The sequence below is a fragment of the Ahaetulla prasina genome, chromosome 2, assembly GCF_028640845.1.
Source record: "Ahaetulla prasina isolate Xishuangbanna chromosome 2, ASM2864084v1, whole genome shotgun sequence".
Classification (NCBI taxonomy): Eukaryota; Metazoa; Chordata; class Lepidosauria; order Squamata; family Colubridae; genus Ahaetulla; species Ahaetulla prasina.
The window spans coordinates 116,262,730-116,287,641 of record NC_080540.1 but is presented as its reverse complement, the minus strand read 5'-3'; the positions used below and the strand labels follow the sequence as shown (position 1 = coordinate 116,287,641).

Below are 24,912 nucleotides of genomic sequence, written 5' to 3'. Positions count from 1 at the left end.
CACAAAACACCTTCTTTACAGAATGTCATGAAATAATCAGGCCAAATTCTATAAGCTTTGAACTTCTCCAGTGGTTTTTACACAATTAAGTGACTACTGTCTGCTTAAATGTTGTAGTTTAAAAGTTGTATATAAATACATAAAAGGTAACGTACAAGCCCAGATACTATTTTTGACAAAGATGTTTCTAACAAGGAAAGAAAATCCATACAAAAACATTTCCGACTTTGTCTTGCTACATATGTTGTCATCAAAAAGCGGGACAAGCCCAGTCTGCAATAGACTTTAGCAGAACTCATCACCAGACTTTGCAATAAAAAGGAAACATTCTTCCCCTACATTAAAAGCAGCACTCTCTTCTTCAGTTAAAAATTCTTCACTTTCTCTCTGAAAATTATAACTTAAAGCAAAATGAACAAATAACATTTTACCACTGCATTCTTAACAACACAAACTCTAGATATTCAATAAAATAAAAGCATATTGCACATAGTGTTATTGCAATCCTGAGAAACATTCCATAAAAATACTGTCATTCAGTGACAATAGCTCCACATCAAGTGGCAACTTCACACAGTAGTAGACGCCTTCAACATATTTTGAAATTGAAGCACAAGTCTAGTACAAAACTTAATCACACAAAATTGTTTAAGGCCATGATCCTAAAGTACATTTATATAGAAATATTGGCGCACTGCGGAAAGGCAAAACCTGGCAAAGTATTGTGAAATCTAAATTTTTAGAAGAGAATCAGTGGTGGGGGCATGGTACTGTAGCCCACCCATTTCCATCAATTATTTTCTGCTAATGTTAACCCCTCCCCTCTTTTCCAAACTTACAAGTACTTCCTAATTCTGAAGTCCAGCTAGAAAGAACCAAGTCAAGGTGCTAGAAAAGCATTTGCAGAAAGAGATTAGCTTTCTTTATCATTGTGGTTCATTCCTTGCTTTAAATGCTAATATTCAAAGTGAATTGTTATTTACTTTGTCATGTTGATTTACATATTGCCTTGAAAATAGCTTGCATGGCAACCTATCTCAATAGTCATTTATAGTATTATTCCAGTTAGTATCTTTTTAGGAATGCAAGTTTTCAGTTGTTTAATCACCTTCTATTAACCTTACATTCCTTATTCTTGAACCTTTAAGCGTTCTTTCCTCTTTTAAGAGTCCTTCTATGTATATTTTTGTCTACTTTTCTAAGTCATATTGCAAATTCCTAACATCCTATAATGAAAGGTAGCAGTTCCCTTAAAAAATAAGGGATTTAACTATTTTTCTGTACAGTGGACTGCTTCAAGTAAACATTAATCCCTGATATAACTTGTAAACCATAGTTCTCAACAAAGGACTGTTTGTGACATAAGGCAGCAGCATCTCAAATATCTAAAGGTACTTTAAAAAGGCAATTAAAAATACTATACATATGAAACTCAAATGGTGCTTAACCTATTAAATGTATTCAAAAAGTTCCAAGTATTTCTCTCCCTATTTTCATGTTTAATATATTGCTGTGCGAATCTTCCAATAAGCAACAAGGAAGTTTCTCCATAAAGTATTCACAGAGAGAGAGAGAGAGGGAAGGAGGGAGGGAGAGAGAGAGAGGGAGAGAGAGAGGGAGGGAGGGAGGGAGAGAGAGAGAAAGGGAGAGAGGGATATCAAAGTGAGTGCAACAAACACTGGCCTTTTTATCACCAATAGAAGGTTCCTGGGCTAAAAACTACAATCATCCAGCTGGCAAACCACATCAGGGAAGCCACTATACACATGTGCCACAGGGAAGTTACCTTACAGCAAAAAGTTTGTCTTATAGAAGCAGCTTTTCCAGGTCTTCCTCCCTCAAAATGAAGCCTGGCAAATCTGGAAATGGTGAGGTATATTTTTGGCATTTTTCTCTTAAAGTCTTGCCTCCTTACAAAGGCACACGCACTGAGAAATCAAAATGGAGTGGGTGAATTGGATCTGCTTTTTGTCCAGCCATTTCTTCATAGAGATCCTGCAGATAGTGACATGGTTAATCTGGTTTGTGTGCTCCAACCCTGTGTTTTTCTGGCAAAACATCCTGCCTCTCTCTGGCTGCCTTTTTCCATAGGTGCTCAGCCATCGAAACAGCCTGCTGTGTACGAGTGATGCCTGCTGAAGTAGCTGCTGCCGTAGACCAATGAGAGGCAATGCCTGGATTCTGTCGAAATGGCTACCTGCATCGTGATTGGCCCTTGGAGAGACATAGTCTGCAAAACAGGTTGGAAATTTTCCTGCAGGGCAGAATAAGTACTCAGCGTACTATTCCCTGAACTGAGGCCACTGGATCGAGGAGCTTGCAGGGAGTCCCGATAAGCGGAGCACAGATCCTGTATCGGAGAACAGAACTGCGACAGAACAGCTGAGGGCTGGGGCAGGGGGTGGTACTGTGGCTGTTGGAAGAGAACCTGAGTTGGCGTCTGGTTTAGGCTTAGGTTTAGGCTTTCCATAATTTGCTGCTGCTGCTGCAACAACAGGGTTAGGGAATCCTTTTCCTGTGTGTCTTCTCTGGGGTCCTTACTGTGAACTTTGCTAGGAGAAAATAAATCAAGAACAAAATCAAACCATGTTTTGAAAAGAAATGTGAAACTAATTAACATATGCTGTGCTAAGAAACAAGTGTTTCTTCTGTGCTAAGAAACAAGTATCATGATGTTATCTAGTTTGGGTAATCAAACATTTGCAAGAAAACAACCAAGCTCAGAGAGCACCACTTCATGTCAACCCTGAGCTACAAATATTCTCGTTTATTGGCAAGTATCATTTATCAGATTTAACCCACGGGCAATATTTATAGTTACAACATTTGTTAACAGCAATGGACAAAAGCATTTCCAGTTACCCAGATATCCAAAATAACAGAACTGGTTGAATCTTTTAAAACTTACAGTTGGTTTCTATATATTATTTGTTATCCATAAATCAATTTTATATACAGATGCTAAGAGATTAATAAACTACAGAGTTTGAAATTACTGTATTACCTAGACCAGGGGCCTGCAACCTTAAACACTCAAAGAGCCAATTGGACATGTTTCCCACAGAAAAGAAAAACACCGGGAGCCACAAAACTCTTCCCGTGCCTGACTATTTCTTGAGCAGCCACAAAACTAGCATATGTAGTTGAATTAAATGATCTGTTTTCTTCTGAAACTTTTTTTCCCTTGGATTTATCCATGACTGGCCTACCGAGGGTTGAAAGCTCAATAAATCGCGTGCCAGTGGGTGTCGCACATTGGCTGTTGTGACGCATATTTTGAGTGACAGGGAGCTGCAGCAGAGGGGTGAAAGATCCACATGTGGCTCCAGAGCACAGGTTGCTGACCCCTGACCTAGATAATGGGAGAGCGTCTTAACTTCTATACCTAGTGTGTCAGTGAACCTTAAACTATAACTTATACAACAAAAATATAATTGGACTCCATTACGTTTGTATTGAACACTGTCTAGGAGAGCACTACGTTGGAGATAAAAAACACACGTTTTTCCATTGCCATATACTTACTACGTTTTGAGAGAAAATAGTGGAGTACTTATAAATCTGACTGTACGACAAACAGCTCATATTTTCAGAGGATAGTATTCTCTTGAATTACATATCTAGTACATAGAATCTGACAACTGGACAACATGAATGGACTCTCTGTGCTACATTACAACTAAAAGATTGACATTACATCATTGGAAAGATAAATTCATGGCCTCATTTACTCAATGGATTCAAGATCTAATTACACTTGCTAGCTATGAGGGGATTGCTGATAGACATAGACTTGTATGGATAAATATAATGAAATATGGGACTCATTTAGCAAAGTACAATAGATTAAACAAGGCATGATTGTCATATAATATAAACATTATGTATAATATAAATATAAGATAATTATGTAAAATTGTAACTATTGTTATAACTTATAGTTTATATTTTATTTATTTATTTACTTATTTTTAAGCACTTGTTACATATTTTAAACAATGTGCTTATCTTGTGCTTTGTCCTTTTTGGATTTTTTTTCTGTTATAATTTTAAATGCAATAATTTTTAAAAAATATGAAACTTGGTTGCTGAATAAATAAAACTTCCCCATAATAATTTTGTGTTTTTCAGTAATTTTATAGCTGAATACATTTACATTCTCTTGTTTCAAGTTCAGGAAAGAGAAATTAATGAACTAAAATTGATGATGTGTTAAGAATTTAGCTTAAAAGTGCTCATCAATTTGCTGATGTGACAAATATCTATGCAGGAATCTATTATATGAACACATAGTACCATCTATTATATTAACACATAGGACAATGGGAGCAGGAACTACAATAATCCAAGAGGAAGTGTCACTTGGTAAAATCTTGGATCAGGGCAACCACACGGCTCCAACTACAGACCAACATTTTATTTCTGAATGCAGGCATAAGTCACTGAAGAAGATTCATTACCAATAGCAAATCCTTTTAACTAATCTGCACATATTTTCCTGGGCTCATGTAACTACCTTTTGAGATCAGAAAAAGCCGCAATTTCTTTGTAGGAGCAGCCAATAGACAAGGATCCCACTCCTGCCTACTTTAGATCCAAACTTGGAATCTGTCTGCTCCATAACACTGTATTGGCAGCTCAGGAGAATGGTCTACTTCACTTTGAAACTTACCCAAGCATGAGTTCAATGCAAGGAACAAGATGTTCCCAGGAATAACATGTCAGCAGTTGTAGCTGTGTGGTCCACAGGGGAGAGATCTCAAGGTAGACGCGGGAGGCACCCACACAAGCAGCAGCAACCAGAGAAGGCCGAAAAGAGAGAAAAACATGATCTGGGAGGGGTGGGTAGGGCAAAGAGAGGAAACAAACATGTAAGACTGCTATTTAAAAATGAATTCTCTTTGGGACAAAAATGATTAATACTGAGGTGTCATGGCTGTTTGCAAGGAACATCATGGAAAGTTACTGAAATCTCTTGGTGTGCTGGATAATTTCATACTCATGGTATGAAAAATGCTCTTAAATAGGCATTTATTCTACTGCTTCCTTTAGACCTCTAACATTGTGATCATGAACATACTTACTTAAAAATTAAACCAATTTCTGATGTTGTCCAAGCAGCGAGGCTTCTAGAATGCCCTGCAAAGCCAGGGCTGCTCCAAGAATGTGTAATATTTTGCAAATCTCTGCCACACAACCCCCCGCCCAGCTGAATGGAGTAAAGTTCAAAATGAGAAGGTCTGCCTGAGTTCCATTATAGCGGTGCCATGTTCAGTCTGCTGGAAATTTTAAATTTTGCTTTTATGGAGGGGGAGGAAAACAGTTGACAGCTTCTGTTTCCTTTGTAATAATTGGAAAACGTTGAAATTACTAATAACGTGTTAAATTTATATGCTGCCTAATGCCTAGCAATTCTACCCCCTCATTTCACAGGACATTAATAATGTGATGTGGATAGCTGCCCGGGAGAATGAATAGCTGACTTAGTGAGTTGGGGCCTTTGAATACCACCAACAAAATTCATTGTCAAGCAAACATGCAGCTGATCACCCTGCTAATACTTTATAATTGAGAAATCACCATTTGGCGCGTTATGTCCTTTAACAGCATAGGAAGAACTGAGAAAATGTGCTTTTAATTATCCTCAATCTTGCATTATCTCTAAGTTGAAAACAACCCAAGAATCAAAATTTGGCAAAGTTGCGATCGGTGAGCTGAATCATGAGTTTTTCTAAAATGGTTGGAGGCATAACACTGCCTCCTAGTGGCTTTTCCTTCCCATTCTCACACCCCTATTTAAAAATCTGCTTTAAATGTTCAGCCTCATCAGAGTTTTCCAAAGTCAGTATTGACTCTGAAAGCTCGATGAGACTATCCAAATGATTATTATCATTCATAGTAATAGTCAATAGTATATACAGAATTATTTTCTTATAATAACTGTTTGGGATCAATGGACTGTCTGAAATTTCATGAAGGGGTTGATGGGTTGAACAGCTTGAGGGAATCCCTGCCTTAATCCCTTCTAGTAATATTAAGCCTCTTTTGAGCCTCAAGACGATTAGGAGGCTATACTGTGGCTTCCTACATCTCAAATGCTCCTAAACAAGATCTGATTATTACCTTGCAGTGAAGCTTCTAGGAACAAGTGAGAGTATTTCTCCATGATGGCTCTGAACTTGGTGACAGAGGTGATGGGCCAGCCTTTGTGGAGGTCGCCCTCACTGACAGAAGCGAAGAGGTAATAATCAATGTAGTGTGCTGGGGTTGGCAGACAGAGATTCCAACTGAAGCTCTCCAGGAGCAAGAGTTCCATCTTCAGTAGATCTTTTTTCGTAAGCGTTAGATTAAGGCTGCACATATAAGCAAAGTTGTTCAGAAGTTCTAGCTTGGGCACCTTATCCTCCTTCTCTTCAAATTTGCCTAAGGAAAGATGAACACAAGGAGATTGATTCATGGCCCACAGCCATCTTATACCATCATACTACCGGTATATGTTTAAGCCATCTGTAGATTCGTTAGTCATGGATACAAAAGGCCGAGAACTGTTTTTTTCTGCTATGAAAACAAACCACAGTTCCATCATGTCTGAATTTGTGGAATTATAAGACGGATCTGAGACCACGTTCTACTGTTTCTCATTAGACAAATCCCAGTTTCAAATTCAAGTATAATGGGTAACTCTGAAGGATGAAAGAGAAGGAACGAACGTTGATAGGGGTTGTTTTTTTTGCAGCATTTTTTAATGCTAAACACAGCCAATATAAAGGCTGTGTAATTATGTAATTATGTAACCTTCTTACTTAGTTGTTCAGGAATTTGGAAATATTTACTCCAAAATATTACAACACTAATTGTTACTGCATAAATTTAGCTTTTCTTTCTTTGAAACACTGAATTTAAAAATAAATACACTGGAAGGTTTGCCTCATAATTTCCAAACTTCGCATTCTATAAAAATCAAAGCAACAAAACATAAAAAGATGGGGTCGAGGGAGAGAAGATTTAACAGTAAAGCATCTGCATCCATTCTCAAAAGAGCTATGGGGAAAAAAAAAAGAGGGGACAGTAAAAACCTTCCCAAGCCTCAAGAGTAATCCTGTTCAAAAGTAAGTAGATATGTGCATAAAACTATTACTTACTAAATTCCAATAACACCTTATTTTTTTTGTTCACTATGTAGTCAAAACCATGTGCTGCTACAATTATTCCGAATTAAAAGTAAGTTTGCTTACTTCCCACCTTATTAGAATTTTGTATATGAAAAAAAATATATTTTTTGTCTAAAGTTATGCTGAGTAGATTAAAAAGGATACTACCCAAAAAGAAATTTGTTAAAAGATAATCAAGCATTTACCAGATTTCCATTCTATCTAATCAATTACAATAAAAACCAAGATAAACTAATTTTGATCAATTTATAATTCAAAACTGAAGCTGATGGCTATCACAAAAATGCAGGAATTTTTTAAAAATATTGCTTTAGAACCACTCCTTATCTGTAGGATTGCCCACATACCAATTAGTTTAGGACAACAGACTGCTTCATCAAGGTTTTCAAAAGCCAGGATAATTTAATAGTGTGCAGTACATAACTTAATACTATATGCAAATTATTTAGATTTGATATGTTGGCTGCAAATGCATTAAGCAATACTACTGTTTTTTTTTTTAAATTATACTGATATTGAATAGTGTTTCTCAATATGAGTAATTTTAGGGTTGTGACTTCAACTCCCAGAATTTTCCAGCCAGCATTCCTGATGGCTGGAGAATTTTGGGAACTGAAGTCTATACCTTTTAAAGTTGCTGAAGCTGAAAAACACTTACATACCATGCTTTAAAGTTTATAGTTTATCAGGTGTGACCCAGATAATTTAGGAATACAGGTAGTCCTCAAGTTACAATCACAATTGAGCCCAAAATTTATGTTGCTAGGTGAGAAATTTGTTGTGCTTTGCCCCATTTTACGACTTTTCTTGCCTTTCTTAAGTGAATGACTGCAGTTATTAAATTAGTAACATGGTTGTTAAGGGAATGTGATTTCTCCATTAACTTTGCTTGTCAGAAGGTTGCAAAAAGGGATCACAGGACTCCAGGACACTGCAACCGTCATAAATGTGAATCAGTTGTCAAGCATTTGAATATAAATCATGTGGCCATGGGGATGCTACAGTGGTCATAAATGTGAAAAATGGTCACAAGTCACTGTTTTCAGTGCTGTTGTAACTTCAAACAGTGACTAAGTGAACTGTTGTAAGTTGAGCACTACCTGTATTAGAACTGCTCTGCAAACGATCATCAGATGGGAGTAAGGATTTGGCATATTTGGACCCCTTTGCTGTATTTAATAGATGCTCAGATACTTAGAGCCCAGATCTGGTAACTCTAGATAACTGGTCATGGCTTCTAATCTTCCAGTTGTTCCTTTTTGTTGTAGAGTCCCCCAAAAGCACTTCATCCAGGTTTCAGAATTAGCTAATAAACTAATAATACAGATGAAATATCTCATTTTCATATTCAGAACAGCAGATGAAAGCTGAAGAGTTTTGTCTGAATCTCCGGAGTACACCAAAGCTTGTACATTCCTGACAAGCCAGAATTCTGGTTTCTCAAGAAATGAATCAGTTTTCTCACTGGAGGATTACTGATACCGTAACAAGTATGAGTCTCAAAAACTCTGATCCTATTCTATGTTAATAAAAATTGTAAAAGTGTTTTTTCTTTTTTCTTCCTTAAGTTTCATGCATTTGCAATCAGCATTTTCCTAAGCTTGTGGAGTCAAAATCAACATGTAAAAAATGTTCAATGGGAGCAGAGTACAAAGGGCAGACAATAAATACTAGAAGACACACTGATCCCTTCGCTTGTTTTTGTTGTTTTATTAGTTGCTGCTTATCTCCACTCTTTCAAATTGGTCTTTTGGAATCTAATAACACCAATAACCAATAACCATAGGCCACATTCTCCTTAAAATCCAGCTCAGAATGGGCTTGTGTGCATTCCATTTGTTTAGAACCATGACAGCTTTCCAACAAGGAATTAACAACCTGAAAAAAATCTGTTACAACCTTGAAATATGTTTGCTTAGACAATCCATTAAAATGTCTGCACTACCTCTAAAGACTTCTAAGGATGTGTTACAGAGTTAGACAAGCCATGGAGAAGCAGGTAGTGGCTGAACTACAATTCCCAGCAGCACCAGACAGGAGGGTCAATGGTTAAAGGCTCTGGGAGATTTTCTACCGCAAATACAAGGCTAGCTTAGCTTCTACTTTTGGTCTTCCAATATCATAGCAATGTACTGGGTAAAAACAGCTTTCATGTCATTACTAGAATATCTAAAGGCCACCACACTGAACACCCAACATTCTTTAGCATAGTTTTGGTTGTTCTGGCCTGTACAGGTTGTCCTTGACTTACGACCACAATTGAGCCCAAAATTTTTATTGCCAAATTTTTATTGACAGCTGAGTTTTGCCATTTTACTTCTTGTGCAACACTTGTTAAGTAAATCGTTGCAGCTATTAGTAACACGGTTGCTAAATGAATCAGGTTCCCCATTGATTTTGTATGTTAGAAGATTGCAAAAGGTGATCACGTGACCCCAGGACACTGCAACCCATCATAAAATACATGCCAGTTGCCAAGCTCCCACACTCTGATCATGTGATCATGGGAATGTTGCAATGGTCATAAGTATGAAAACCAGTCTTAGGACACCTTTTTCAGTGCCGTTGTAACTTTGAACAGTCACTAAATGGATGGTCAAGGACTACCTGTAATTTGAACAATTATTTCTGTGCAACAAGAAGCTGAAGACGTCACTAAAAATCCAAGCCCAAAGATTACTGAAATGCTGTCTTAAAAGCAACCATCTCTTGATGCATTATACTGCATGATTTGTAGTGGCTTTCTCCATGCATTTACTTGAGAAAGACCCCTTCCCACCCAACTCATATGGCATGATTTCTGTTATTATTAGGTGACTTACTTGCAAGGAGAAGACATGCAATTGAAACCACATATAACTGCTTCACAGTAACATCATAGCGATCCATAAAAATGTCCAGCAAGTAGACAGCAAGGTGCCGAGCTGTGGGACAAAGTTGGCAATGGCTGCTGAGGACAGTAAGAAGGTGAGCAAAATAGCATCGTCTTTCGATTTGTGGAGAATGGGCCTTGTAGACTGGCAGTTTCAGCTCCTATGGCAACACAAACAAGGGTGGGAGGGAAAGAAAAGAGGAATATCCATTTCAGTAAAGAGAACATCCAGATCAGCATTGTACCACCTGTTCTGGCAAGCAGATAACAACCACAGGAATACAAAACAGTCCCATCCACCATCCTGTCTGGATAATTAGGTACTGAAAAGCAATTAAATTTATACAAATTGTTCGTATTGTAAGAAATAAGAAACTTGCATATGGAGAGATAACTTTAAAAAAAAATCCCAACAGCTATTACGTTGTATATTACACTATATACTTAATCACATTTCTAATGAAGCCGCATTATTTACAAAATCTTATGTTAACAGTGGCATTTGATAATCCTGACCTATGAAAACCAGGCTCTGGATTAGTTTTTTTTCTTTTTCCAACTGAGGTTCTATGAGAAATTGTGACCAAACAAACAAACAAAAAAGTTTTTCAAACTCTAGCTCATAAAGGTCGAAATTTTCCAATAATACCATTTGGTGGCTGACCTGCTACTTTGCTGTTGTTGTATAAAGGTCATAACAATGATAGAAATTACTTGTATTGTGAGGTTTTTATATTTTTAGGCAGGTGTTCCTTAAGACCTGAAAATTATTTTAGGACTTCCTCTAAGATTTTTTTTTTAAAAAAAAGCTAAGAAAGACTGCTACTGGCTAAAGAGATCGTCCTGACCTTCTTACTATAGAATCTTCACAAAAAAACACTCTTCTGTATATTTGAAGATGGGGATGAAGGCAAAAGTGATGGGGAATTCACTTAACGCAAGCAACATCTTAGACAGTGCTTTTTATTATATTCAGTTGGTTAGATAAATGATGCATAAGAATTTATCTAACCAACTGAATATAAGAATAAAAAGCACTACATAGGAGGTCGCTTGTTTTAAGTGAATTCCATCACCTTTGTGGAATTCAAGCAGAAGCAAAGTCAGAATAGAAAGCAGCTTTACATACTCTTTACAGCAGCTTTACAACAGTACTCTTGGCAATGCAACTTCTGCTTTTAAATTTAGGTGCATTTGCTTCAATAATTCAATGCCCAGGAGCAAAAGAATGAATTAGGTAAATATAATTGACTTGTCTACACTTTTCAAGCAGGAGCAAGAGCCTGGAAGGTATCTGTGAAGGTATGTGGTTTAATCTCCCTCGGAAGACAAGCTTGATGAAAATTTTCCTCAACCTTTCCAACTTAACAGGAGAGGGAAAGCGTTGGATTTTCATCCAGATCACAAATAACTCAGTTTCTAGAACCAGTGCATGCCGTGATGGCCACTGTTTACGCTGGAAGAACTAGCTGCGCTCAAGCTCTGGGAGTTACATTTTGCCAAGGAACAATGCAGCCCAGAGCCATGCCATTAGCATTCTGATCAGAGAAGACAACTGGATGAAGCTTCAGTGCCTCTTCCCAACTTTCATTCTAAGTTTGGGAGAGGCATGGATGACATAAGAAAAGCAGAGGACTCCCTGATAGCTCTTCAGTGGCCCTGCCATCAAAATGGAACAAAACAATTTAATGCCTTTGAGAAATTCTATATATTAGTTCAGTTTTGCATAAAACGTTATTGATACTAAGTCCTGAAATTTAAAATCCAGGTCCAGGTATGTTCTACTTCACTTCGTTTTTTAAAATGGGCTAAAATGGTGAAATTGCCTTTTTTGTAAAGACTTGATAAAATCTCTTAAAGAAAAGGATCACAAGTAAATATTTATACCATGGTAAAGAAGACCTGATTTCCCCAGATATATATGCTCAATTACCTACTGGGATATACCAGATGCATTTACAAACAGGATAAGATGTTCCCACAAGTCTTTGTTCAAGAAGCAAAACCGAATCAACACATTCCTTTCAAAGACAGAGTATTTTGCAGTTTCTGACTTGGCTGGAAAATAAAACTGGATACAAATCCACAGAAAATACATCTTTGTCATATTTAGCAGGCAGGCAAGCAGGTATTTTATAATGCCGATTCTATACTTCAAAAGCCACTTTTATCCACCATTAAGGGAGCAGAACTTAAGAAGGACAATGAAGTTCATTGCTTTGATCTTTTGAAATGCCAACCATATAGATGTGATATATAGTACTTCCAGACAGACAAGACACTTCAATTTTAAAAAAAAATAGCACTAGCACTACAATACTAATACAATTTAATTTAATTTAATTACTGACTGGTTTAACATACACCACAAAAAATCACAGAATCATAAAGTTGGAAGATAATTTAATCCAGGGGTCTCCAACCTTAGTAACTTTAAGGCTTGTGGACTTCAACTCCCAGAGTTCCAAGCCAGCTTTCCTCAGCCAGCTTTGCTTTGCTGGCTGAGGAACTCTGAGAGTTGAAGTCCACAAATCTTAAACTTACTAAGGTTGGAGACCCCTGATCTAATCATCTCCACTGTTCAGTGTAGTATCCACTGGAGCACCTGTGAGAGATGACCATGCAGCCTGTCTGAAGACCTCAAAACTTTATTTGGCAGCCTGATACCCACTGAGAGCTTGTACAGTTCTAAGTTTGTCCTCCTGAATTTGCTTTCTCTAACTTTAATAAACTACACTGCACCTTTAATCCTGACTTTTTCAACAACAGAGGAAACCTCTACTCATTCATCTAAGTGACAGCTTTTGGATCTCTTGTTATTTCTTCTCTAACATTACTCATAGGGCAACCTTTCACCTTTTGCTCCATTTTGCTCGTTGTTTTTAAACTGCAAGACACAGTACTCCATATGAAATCTGATCAGGCACTATAAAGTTGGAAAAATTACTTCCCACAATATGCTTTTTAGGCTGGTTATTGTACCCCACAACACCATTTTAATTTGCAGCACACTATTGGTTCATGTTTAATTACTTTTCACAGGTATTACTGCCAATTCAGGTCTCCATAATTCTATACTTGTGTTTTTTTTCTACTCAGTTTACATTAGAACATGGTATTTCTCCCTGTTAAATTCCGTCGGTTTCATTTTAGCACACAGTTCAAGCTTGTCTGGAGTTTCTGGAACTTCCTCTCAATTCAACTAAAATATCAGCCACATCACGCAGCTTCGTGCCAGTTGCAAATTTTATAAATGTCCGATCAATTCCCCATCCAAACCATTGATAAAATTGTTATATGACATAGACACCAGTATAGAGCCATGGGTACTCCCTTGGATATTTTCTTCTAAGGCGAAGAACAACAGTTAATGGCTACCTTTCGATGCTGTCACTTGACAATTCAAATAACAAAGATGTATTGATTTAACAGGCTTATATGGTCACAATAGTGATAAGAATATACATAAAAACAGTAAAACCAACACCCTCCCAAATAACTCCCAGAGCTGCAAAACAATACTTCTCCATATGCTAACATTCATAAATCCAGCCTTAGCCTATATTAATGCCATGATATATCCATAAGGCCTTCTGGAAAGCTAAAAGGCTGGGGTCCTGCTGTAGGAGGTGGCACAGCAGAACCCAGGGACAGTGTAAAAAGAGATATCAGCCTAAAATCCCTATGTAGCCACAAGCAAACTAGGTCCAACTCTCCTCAAATGCTGTTGACCCTTATCTAACTCTAACCAGATGCTGATCTTTAGTTGAGAAAATTCCTGCGCATATTCTTTTAGCAATAAATCAGCTTATTTGAACTTTCATGTATAGACCTGATCTTTCACCCCAACACCTGCCAGATCGGGTATTCTTGACTGCTGAAAATATTTTATATTAACTGGAAGTTATATGGTTAACATCCAACAATAAGACATCATGTGCACAGTTAAACACTGAAAGGAAAATGTTTTATTACATATAAAAATTAGAAGGAAAAAAAAACCCAGCTTTGAAATCGTCTGAGCTGCAGTATGTTTAACACCTACAACCAGCCTACAGAAATTCCTAACCAACAGGTTGCTTCTGCCTAGGTAATGTTAATTTTTCCAATTAGATCAGATCTCCCTACTTACTAGATATCACTGGGAGGAACAATCACAACACTAATCCTTCAAAATTGTTATCAGTGTTAAGATTGTCTTTCAGGCCTTGTGAAAACAGAGTTTTATCTTTCACCAATCAGGCACTGGAAAAGCCAAGGAGAACACTTGGGCTGGAGGGGGGAGGGGGAGGAGGAGGAAACATAAGAAATCTGTTTCTTCTACCTAGCACCCTCCATGGGTGTCAGATTTCTAACTCCACAGAGCAGAGGTACACAATCAGTTTTATACTAATATTTCTGCTTGCTTTGATGTGATGTACCAGACCCTGCACTTCAAATACTCAAGCCAATAAAAAATAATTTGCTCTCAGTTTAAATTAAAATAAGAATAAAAATACAGTTGATGTTACTTTCAATGAACAATATTCTTCTATCTCATGAGAAATTACAATCTGGTGTCAGCCCTTCTGGGGGAAACAAAGCTTTGGGGCTATTCTAGAGTAGAAGATTTTATAACTCTGTCCTAGGAAATTATGGCAACTGCAGATCTCTGACACAAAGTATGAACATATTCACAACCACAAGTACTTGAAGCATATCCAAAAGGGTGTGGGACATAAAAATAATGCAAATGGGCCTTAGCAGCAGCATTGGTTTAGTGAAATTCTTTAGTATCTTCAGAGGCGGATATACTGTAAATAAATAAAATTTCAGGCTCAGATCTACCAGAGTTCACTAATTCATGTTATTTTTCTGCAAACATGGAAAGAATTAGGAAAACATTCTCCTATGACAAGATCCTCATCATTAGTTGTTAATTTATTGTAGTTTATAGCCAATAAGGAAAAAAAAATCAAGAATGAAATGTTCCTTTAAAAACAATCTGGTATCCTCTAGAGCAGAGGTCTCCAAGCCTTGGAGGACTCTAACTCCCAGAATTCCCCAGCCAGCAAAGAGTTGAAGTCTGCCAGGCTTAAAGTTGCCAAGTTGCAGGGGAGAAATAATTTAAAAGAAAATTAAATAGCCTGCTCTAAGAAACAGAAGACAACATTAGCATTTACCAAAGTAAATATTTAGAGAAATAAAACCTCTTAGGAGATTCTAAGCGTTGATTGTTTCTTATTGCAAGTCACATTATGTTACTGAATGATGCAGATTAGAAAAGAGGTTTGTTCTATCATATTTTCAAAGCAGATGAAACTCATGCTTACTTTTTTTTTTTTGCATTTTTTCTTTGAAAAATTTAGCATAGCTTCCTTCAAAAAAGGAAAAAAAATCAAGAATGAAATGTTCCTTTAAAACAATCTGGTATCCTCTAGAGCAGAGGTACACAATCAGTTTTATACTAATATTTCTGCTTGCTTTGATGTGATGTACCAGACCCTGCACTTCAAATACTCGAGCCAATAAAAAATAATTTGCTCTCAGTTTAAATTAAAATAAGAATAAAAATACAGTTGATGTTACTTTCAATGAACAATATTCTTCTATCTCATGAGAAATTACAATCTGGTGTCAGCCCTTCTGGGGGAAACAAAGTTTTGGGGCTATTCTAGAGTAGAAGATTTTATAACTCTGTCCTAGGAAATTATGGCAACTGCAGATCTCTGACACAAAGTATGAATATATTCACAACCACAAGTACTTGAAGCATATCCAAAAGGGTGTGGGACATAAAAATAATGCAAATGGGCCTTAGCAGCAGCATTGGTTTAGTGAAATTCTTTAGTATCTTCAGAGGCGGATATACTGTAAATAAATAAAATTTCAGGCTCAGATCTACCAGAGTTCACTAATTCATGTTATTTTTCTGCAAACATATGGAAAGAATTAGGAAAACATTCTCCTATGACAAGATCCTCATCATTAGTTGTTAATTTATTGTAGTTTATAGCCAATAAGGAAAAAAAAATCAAGAATGAAATGTTCCTTTAAAAACAATCTGGTATCCTCTAGAGCAGAGGTACACAATCAGTTTTATACTAATATTTCTGCTTGCTTTGATGTGATGTACCAGACCCTGCACTTCAAATACTCAAGCCAATAAAAATAATGCAAATGGGCCTTAGCAGCAGCATTGGTTTAGTGAAATTCTTTAGTATCTTCAGAGGCGGATATACTGTAAATAAATAAAATTTCAGGCTCAGATCTACCAGAGTTCACTAATTCATGTTATTTTTCTGCAAACATATGGAAAGAATTAGGAAAACATTCTCCTATGACAAGATCCTCATCATTAGTTGTTAATTTATTGTAGTTTATAGCCAATAAGGAAAAAAAAATCAAGAATGAAATGTTCCTTTAAAACAATCTGGTATCCTCTAGAGCAGAGGTACACAATCAGTTTTATACTAATATTTCTGCTTGCTTTGATGTGATGTACCAGACCCTGCACTTCAAATACTCAAGCCAATAAAATTCTATTCTATTCTATTCTATTCTATTCTATTCTATTCTATTCTATTCTATTCTATTCTATTCTATTCTATTCTATTCTATTCTATTCTATTCTATTCTATTCTATTCTATTCTATTCTATTCTATTCTATTCTATTCTATTCTATTCTATTCTATTCTATTCTATTCTATTCTATTCTATTCTATTCTATTCTATTCTATTCTATTCTATTCTATTCTATTCTATTCTATTCTATTCTATTCTATTCTATTCTATTCTATTCTATTCTATTCTATTCTATTCTATTCTATTCTATTCTATTCTATTCTATTCTATTCTATTCTATTCTATTCTATTCTATTCTATTCTATTCTATTCTATTCTATTCTATTCTATTCTATTCTATTCTATTCTATTCTATTCTATTCTATTCTATTCTATTCTATTCTATTCTATTCTATTCTATTCTATTCTATTCTATTCTATTCTATTCTATTCTATTCTATTCTATTCTATTCTATTCTATTCTATTCTATTCTATTCTATTCTATTCTATTCTATTCTATTCTATTCTATTCTATTCTATTCTATTCTATTCTATTCTATTCTATTCTATTCTATTCTATTCTATTCTATTCTATTCTATTCTATTCTATTCTATCTAACAAAATGAAATTCAACAGTGAAAAAAGTAAGGTTCTACATTTAGGTCAAAAAAACAAAATGCACAAGTACTGGATATGTGGTACCTTACTCAATAGTAGTAACTGTGAGAGGGATTTTGGAGTCCTAGTGGACAACCATTTAGATATGAGCCAGCAGTGTGCAGTAGCTCCCAAAAAAGCCAACACAGTTCTGGGCTGCAGAAACAGAGGGATAGAATCAAGATCACGTAAAGTGTTAATACCACTTTATAATGCCTTGGTAAGGCCACACTTGGAATATTGCATCCAGTTTTGGTTGCCGCGATGTAAAAAAGATGTTGAGACTTTAGAAAGAGTGCAGAGAAGAGCAACAAAGAGGATTAGGGGACTGGAGGCTAAAACATATGAAGAACGGTTGTAGGAACTCGGTATGCCTAGTTTAATGAAAAGAAGGACTAGGGAAGACATGATAGCAGTATTCCAATATCTCAGGGGTTGCCACAAAGAAGAGGGAGTCAAACTATTCTCCAAAGCACCTGAGGGTAGAACAAAAAGCAATGGGTGGAAACTAATCAAGGAGAGAAGCAACCTAGAACTAAGGAAAAATTTCCTGACAGTTAGAACAATTAATAAGTGGAACGACTTGCCTGCAGAAGTTGTGAATGCTCCAACACTGGAAATTTTTAAGAAAATGTTGGATAATCATTTGTCTGAAATGGTATAGGGTTTCCTTCTGGGCAGGGGGTTGGACTAGACTACCTCCAAGATCCCTTCCAACTCTGTTATTATGATTATGATATGTGTTACTGGCAACACAATGAACAATGGGATATCCAACTCAAAAGAAGCTGAAAAATGTGCAACCTATAGCCATGTGTGCTTTCAAAAACAGACCTGTCAGGCAGTTCACTCATCTTATTTATGAAACATAAACCTGTTTCTGTTTTTCATGCGATATGCTGAAAAACACAGCTAGATTAAAAAAATATGCCAAAAGGTCCTTTTCTCATGAAATATTGGCAATAAAAGGTTATCCCAACTAATAGCTTATTTAGATATAATTCTGAATATTCCTGAAATACAAATCTCCATACCAAAGCCATAAGAGTGCAGAAAATAGTTAAAAACCACCAAAGAATTATTCAGAACTAAAAGGCATATCTGCTATGCAGTATCAAGGACTCTTCTCAGGAATCTTTACAATTGTAGGAGGTATGTAATGGACAAAAAAATTAGTTTTCTTTCATTCAGTGGATTCCAATGCAGGGTCTGAGAAATAAATCCAACTGTGTTAAAAGAAGATTGTTTACTTCTAGGACAATAGTAGCTTTCAAACCTTTCTTTGTTTGATGGATCAACTCAGAAATAACCAAGCCAAGGATCAACAAGATTTGGCTCCAAGTAATGATGCTATGTTGTAGGTTTTGTTGTAGATGTACTAGTGTTCACTTATACCCGTGGCCTCAAAATTGGCTCCTGAATCAGTGCAAAGAATGTATCCCTACCCCTAGACCACATCTATATATAGCTTTTTAAAAGTATTTCTATCTCAGAGAGTATATTTCAAGATAAATCTGTCGGAATTATTAATCATCTATTCATGGATTTAGATACATTTTGCTTTTAGAAAAGAAGAAAAAAAATCTAGTTAGTAGTACCAGATTTGGGCTCCATAATCTGGACATGCAGCAGATGGCAGCTTGGAAGTAAAAAAATAATAATGGCATTTAGTGGTCATCCAAACTTTTGCAGACCAGATATGGCAGCTTTATTTTTAGTAAGGTAATCCTTACTTACCAAGTTCCTTGTTTAGCAACTGTTCTAAATTACAATGGTGTAAAACACCCCAGACCAATCCTCACATTTACAATTATCACAGCGATTGCCATTCAGGCCTTTGCAACTGGGGTACATTTACAATCGTTGCAGTGTCCTATGGTCACAGGATCACCATTTGTGTGCTTCACAATTAGCTCCTGAAAACCAGAGTTCATGGAGAACGCAGAAGTAAAATCACAAGTCATGGTCACTTAATGACCAGTATGATTCACCTAATGACAATGAGAAGTGACAGGAAGTCTGTCATAATCACACAATTTTCTGCTTAACAATCAAGATGTTGGTTCCAAATATGGTCATTAAGAAAGTACTAAAATGTATCGTTTTCCCATGGAAAGCAATTCTTTCCATACTTACTCAGAAGAAAACATAAATGTACTTAAATAAGAGCCTTCATCCATATATCCCCTAGTTGAGGAACATAAGATGGGTGGCCTTGTTAGATAAATAAAACCCCAGATGCATGCTTATTACATTCTTTGAAATAATTGTATTAGCAACTTCAAGGCACACGGATGTCATGGTAATGGCAATTATATAACTGCTGTAGAATTTTGCCAAAGGAAGAAGCACAGCTCTGAAGAGCCACATCTACTGCAATGATCATTAGGTGCCTGCTTTAGAAGAAAGATGAACCCTGAACAATAGACAATAGAACAAATTTCCAAAGATTTTAATGGATACAAGACAGGAAACCCTGGGGATCTGATTGGTTGGCCGGTTTGGGGAAGCTGCTCAGGTATCTGCACTGTCCTAGGAGTTAGTTCTATTGTTAGGCAAATAGGCTTTCAGGAGGCAGGGAGATGATGGGATTAGGCAAAGAGAGGAGATGAGTTTGACCTTGGCCATATTCAAAAGGGAGAGGGGGGAGAAGAGTACTGCTAGTTTCCATTTTATCAGGTTTCCCTTTTCAGCTATATCCACAGCAGATCCAGCCAGCTGGATTGCAGTTGAGAAATGTGTAGAACATAAGGTGTCCTTGATAAAGATATGCAAGGCCTGATACCAGTGTGATGCGGTGGTGGGGAAGGTAACCCAACAGACATATAAATGGACTTGCAAATTTTTTTTTCATTATATCCAATCACCCTTCTCCTTCCCTGCTGCCCCAGCCTCTTCCTTGCCTCTTGCATCTCTCTATCAAAGTCATCTTCCTTACTACATTAAATACATCTGTTTAAGAACAATTTATTACCTATTTGTTCCAAACAGATCTTTCCTAAGTAAAGTAGTTGCCATGTGTGTTCGGCTCTCAGTAACTTCAAATCTGAAAGCTTAGTTTAATTTCAGTCACTTTTTAAAAAAAAAATGACTTCCAGTTGCTTGAGTCTTTCTTTGGAAGTTACTTTGAAAGGACAACTAAACAGCCGGTTTTACTGTTTTGAATTGTAGCAACAGCAACAGTAAAGGATAAAGAGAGAAAAAAGGAAGCAGCTGTCTAATCTAACCTTCAGTCTTAGTGTCTGATGAACGTCAGCTGCAAGGTCTCCTTTCCACCATGGCTGTTCCATCCTTGGACTTTTCATCCAAGGAAAAGAGTTTAGTAAAACAGGCCGCCCCTGCAAGGTAGGCAGAAATCAAAATAAATTAACCAATGAAATATGGACACATTTAAACTTCATCCACTGTTTTTCAACAATCCCACCTACTCAGTGGTAGGATTCAGCCAGTTCCCACCACTTCGGGAGAACTGGTTAACTTTCAGAGCTGTTTGGCAAACGGGTTGTTAGAAGAAATCATTAGGGCAAAGAACCAGTTGTTAAATTACTTGAATCCCATCACTGCACCTTTGTAAAAAAAAAAAAAAGGAGCCTAAAAATATTGCGGTGTAAAATTAGGGACAGCTTAATCAGATGATGGCTGCCAATTTAGTTATATAATTCCGCTCCCCCAGCATGAAAATAATTCAGCCCATTAAACGTTCTCTACACCTGGACACCCCTTTCATCAGATTTTGAATCTGTGCAAGAGTTCAAGCCGTCTTGGCCAACATCAAGTCACCTTCTCAGCACGTTACCTGTCGCTCTGTTTTTGCTCAAAACAAGAGCAAAGAAGAGGTATTGATTGGAATGCAAGTCAATATCGATCTCCGACTCACGCCCACTTTCCTTTTGCAGCTTTTTTTTTTTTGGCAACAAAACCCGAGATCCTCCGATACCCGACTACAAACGGAGAATCTCTGATCCAACTCGCTTCCCCCCCACTCCCCTCTGATTTGAGATCGCCCAAAATCAAGGCAGCATTTTCCCGGGCTGATTTCCATCTCCCTCCCTCTCTTTTACAAATACTAGCGGCACCAAACTTTTCAAAACTCCGCGGACTGAAACTTCTGACAAAGCTGCCCACAAACCCACCCCGTGTTAGCTTTACCTTTGCCGATCGCCCGCAAAGCGACAGCCTTTGTCCTTTTCCTGAATCCGACGACGACTTTTTGCAAGGAAAAATCCTGCAGCCCCGAGAAAGGGAAGGGAGAATCAAACTGCACCCCTGTCCGCCCCCCTCCCGTGCTAATCCCAGCAGGAAAGGTCAGCAATTGGTTGCATGTCCCAGGGGTGCAAGGCGGAGGGAAAGGAGGATGTCTCCCCGCCCCCAGTCCACCTCGCGCCCCAAATCTCGCCTTCGACTTGAAGAAACGACCTAATTCACTGGAGAGGTTACATACACACCGGCTTTCTATATTACGCACGCGCACACCTACCGCCCACTGGGCCTCTGGATGTTGTAGTCCTTCCCCGCTTCCTCTGCCTACACCCCCCCACACACACACTTTTTATTGCTGGGCTTCGGGCGAGCTCTGGATTGGCTCGCAGCCAAGCGGCTCATTTGCTCGCGGCTGCCTGTTTCATATGTGCCCTGAAGCCGCCTGGGTGGTTCTGTCGCTCTACCTCAGCCCATTGTTGGCGCCATTCTCCATTTCTAAGGGATTTAGATAGAGCGTTATCAAAACATTGGGTCCTGCCCGCTTGAGCTTGAATAAGAATAATGGCTCCTCCTGCCCCTTTCAGCTGCTATTCATTTGAGTAGTGGGAGGATAATGGAATTATCGCTCCTTTTAACTACAGGGGATGCTTGCTCAGTTTCGTTATCCCCACCCTGAGTTTTGCCTTTGCTTTGATCAGTTCTGCTTTGGCTTTCCATTGCATAACATTGCTTTTGACGCCCCTTTATCTTAACAGGTGTGACAGCACTCGGGGATATTAAATTAATACGGATTTGCAATATGCACGTTTACTGAAACAAGTTTTTATGATAAAGAAGGATTTTTTAATGGGAATCGATCTGGCCAATTCATGTGAGTTATTGTGTAAACAACTGGAGTGAAGTGTTCTTAAAAATTCCAGAATATGGACAAGCTTGTGGAAACTTCATACAATTTAGCCTGAAAAAATTAGCAGTTGTTCCCAAAGTGCTTTATTGTTGCTTTCCTCACATTGTGAGCAGCAAAACACTACTATTTTTCTTTAGCGAGGATTTGGAAATCGCCTGAGAGATGCAGTGCTTTATTGTTGGTCTGATGCTGCATTGTTACAGCGTTTTGTTTTTAAGGACAGAAATCTGAGAGGCAGCTGAATTATTAGGCAAGTGGGCTCATCACAAAGATAAATATATTTATAAAAACTCAAATCTATTAAATTCTTGTTAATTGCCGAAGCTGGTGGCATCTAGTGCTAAGGAGAATAGAGGCAATCTATAGCATATCTCATTGTTAAATTTGTTTGGTTCCAGACAGTGGCCTCAGCAGGTGACTTTCAGAAATTCCTAGGTTGGAGGGTAGACTAAACAATAGGAAAAAAATCTGTCAAGAAACTTTCATACTTTTCTCAGGAGAATTCTGTGAACAAGTCAAACTCAACTCAAGGGAATAGTCACTTTTTAAACAAATCTGAAATCTGATTTCACACACTGTATTTTAGGAATTATAGTTTAATGAGCAGTCAATCAGAATAGAGCTGGAAGGGACATCCGAGGTCTTCTAGTCCAACCCCCCTCCCCCCCCTCAAGCAGGAGATTCAGATTTAATTTTCTAACAGAGATCTTTGATCCACACTCCCCAGAGAAAGAGTGCCAGATTATAGGAGGTTACCTGCTATTGGGTTCTTGGAGAAACTGCTTGATATCCATTTAAAAAACATTATTTTAGTGTAGGACAATTAGAAAACTCAAACTGGCTCTGCCTTAACTGTCTTGAGTTGAGGAGGAGGATAGAAAAAAGACAGGCTTTCAAGATTCTGTTAATAGAACTCTATAAAATAGAGTTGCAATCATTCTTGTGAACTCTGTTTTGTGACTTGGCTTCTCTTGAAGGGCTGCAAAAACATGCTTTCTACCATCCTTGAATCTGCAGCAAACTATACTGACAGGAACCTGGCTATTGTTGATTTCTAACCTACCTATTGCTTCTCTTCTCAGTCATTTTCCAGTCACTTGATTTTCCTACAGGATGAGTGCAAAAGCCTAACAATTTTATACACCCTGAAGTTGCTCCTGGATGACACTGAAATAAAGGAGATATAATGCTACTTTGAAGGATCTAGGAGAAGACATAATGCTACTTTTAAGTTGCCTCTCTTATAGTCTAGGGACAGGAATGGTAACTATCTATTTTACCATTCCTGTCCCTAGACTATAAGAGAGGCAACTTAAAAGTAGCATTTATACTATGAATGAGTGCAAGCAGGGAAAAACTTTAGATTTAGGTAGCTGTTGTCCTTTATTTGGCAGTCTTGTTCATTTGCCAATCATTGGACAGACAAAAGGATAGAATGGATAGGTTACTGTTGAGAAATACAGGCAGTCCTCAACTTTACAACCATTCATTTTGTTTCCATTCAAAGTTTCAACAGTAGTGCAAGAAGTGACTTATGACTGGTCCTTACACTTATGTCCATTACATCCCCATTGTCACAATCAAAATTTGAGTGCATGGCATGTATTTTACAACAGTTGCAGTGTTCTGAGGTCAAGTGATTGCCATTTGCAACTTTCCTAGCTGGTTTCCCAAAAGCAAAGTCAATCGGGGAAGCTGGATTCATTTAATGACTGCAATGATTCACTTAACTATGGCAAAAATGTCATAAAATCAGGCATGACTTACTTAACAACTGCTTTGCTTAGCAGTGGAAATTCTGGTCCCAATTGTTGTTATAAGTCAAGGACTACCTATAGAAGGTCAATGAGAGAGATTTAGGAAGACTGACCCAAATGGAAAATATTCCTTTTAGTGAGGAATACTGACTTATTCATAGAAAGTAACTTTGTTATTGGGATTATATGTATGAGTTGATAAACTATTTCATGATTTATGTTTTGGATCAGACATTCTAATTTACCTCCACAACTACCAGTTTCATACATTCTAAGGCAGGATAGAGGGATAAAACATAGAGCAAATTTGAATTACAACACCAGTGAACTGATTCTTTCCTACTTTTTCTCATCAATGGTTTTTTAATCACACTTGAGAACATAATATTTAAAATTAGATAAAGAAAATGATGTCAACAATGAACCAAATGACAGCATATGTACATTTACTTCTGAGCTATTCGTGAAATATTCCCAAATAACATTTTCAATTTTTGCAATATCAAATAGTTTCACACTAGATCAATGTATAGGGGCCGGGATAGCTCAGGCAATAGAGAAGCCTGTTATTAGAACACAGAGCCTGCAATTACTGCAGGTTCGAGCCCGGCCCAAGGTTGACTCAGCCTTCCACCCTTTATAAGGTAGGTAAAATGAGGACCCAGATTGTTGGGGGGGCAATAAGTTGACTTTGTAAAAAAAAATATACAAATAGAATGAGACTATTGCCTTATACATTGTAAGCCGCCCTGAGTCTTCGGAGAAGGGCGGGGTATAAATGTATAAATGTAAACAAAAAAA

The 24,912-nt window shown here is 37.4% G+C and overlaps 1 protein-coding gene across 1 annotated transcript; it reads right to left on the bottom strand.

The window, feature by feature from the left end:
- Positions 1-21,725, bottom strand: CCNJL (cyclin J like). Its single transcript, XM_058173358.1, has 6 exons — positions 21,397-21,725; positions 20,475-20,585; positions 9,995-10,205; positions 6,124-6,423; positions 4,673-4,832; positions 1-2,552 (listed from the first exon to the last, which is right to left on the bottom strand). Exons 2-6 carry the CDS (start codon positions 20,550-20,552, stop codon positions 2,096-2,098), a joined length of 1,206 nt encoding a protein of 401 aa, XP_058029341.1. The 5' UTR covers positions 20,553-20,585; positions 21,397-21,725; the 3' UTR covers positions 1-2,095.
- Positions 21,726-24,912: the final 3,187 nt, after the last annotated feature.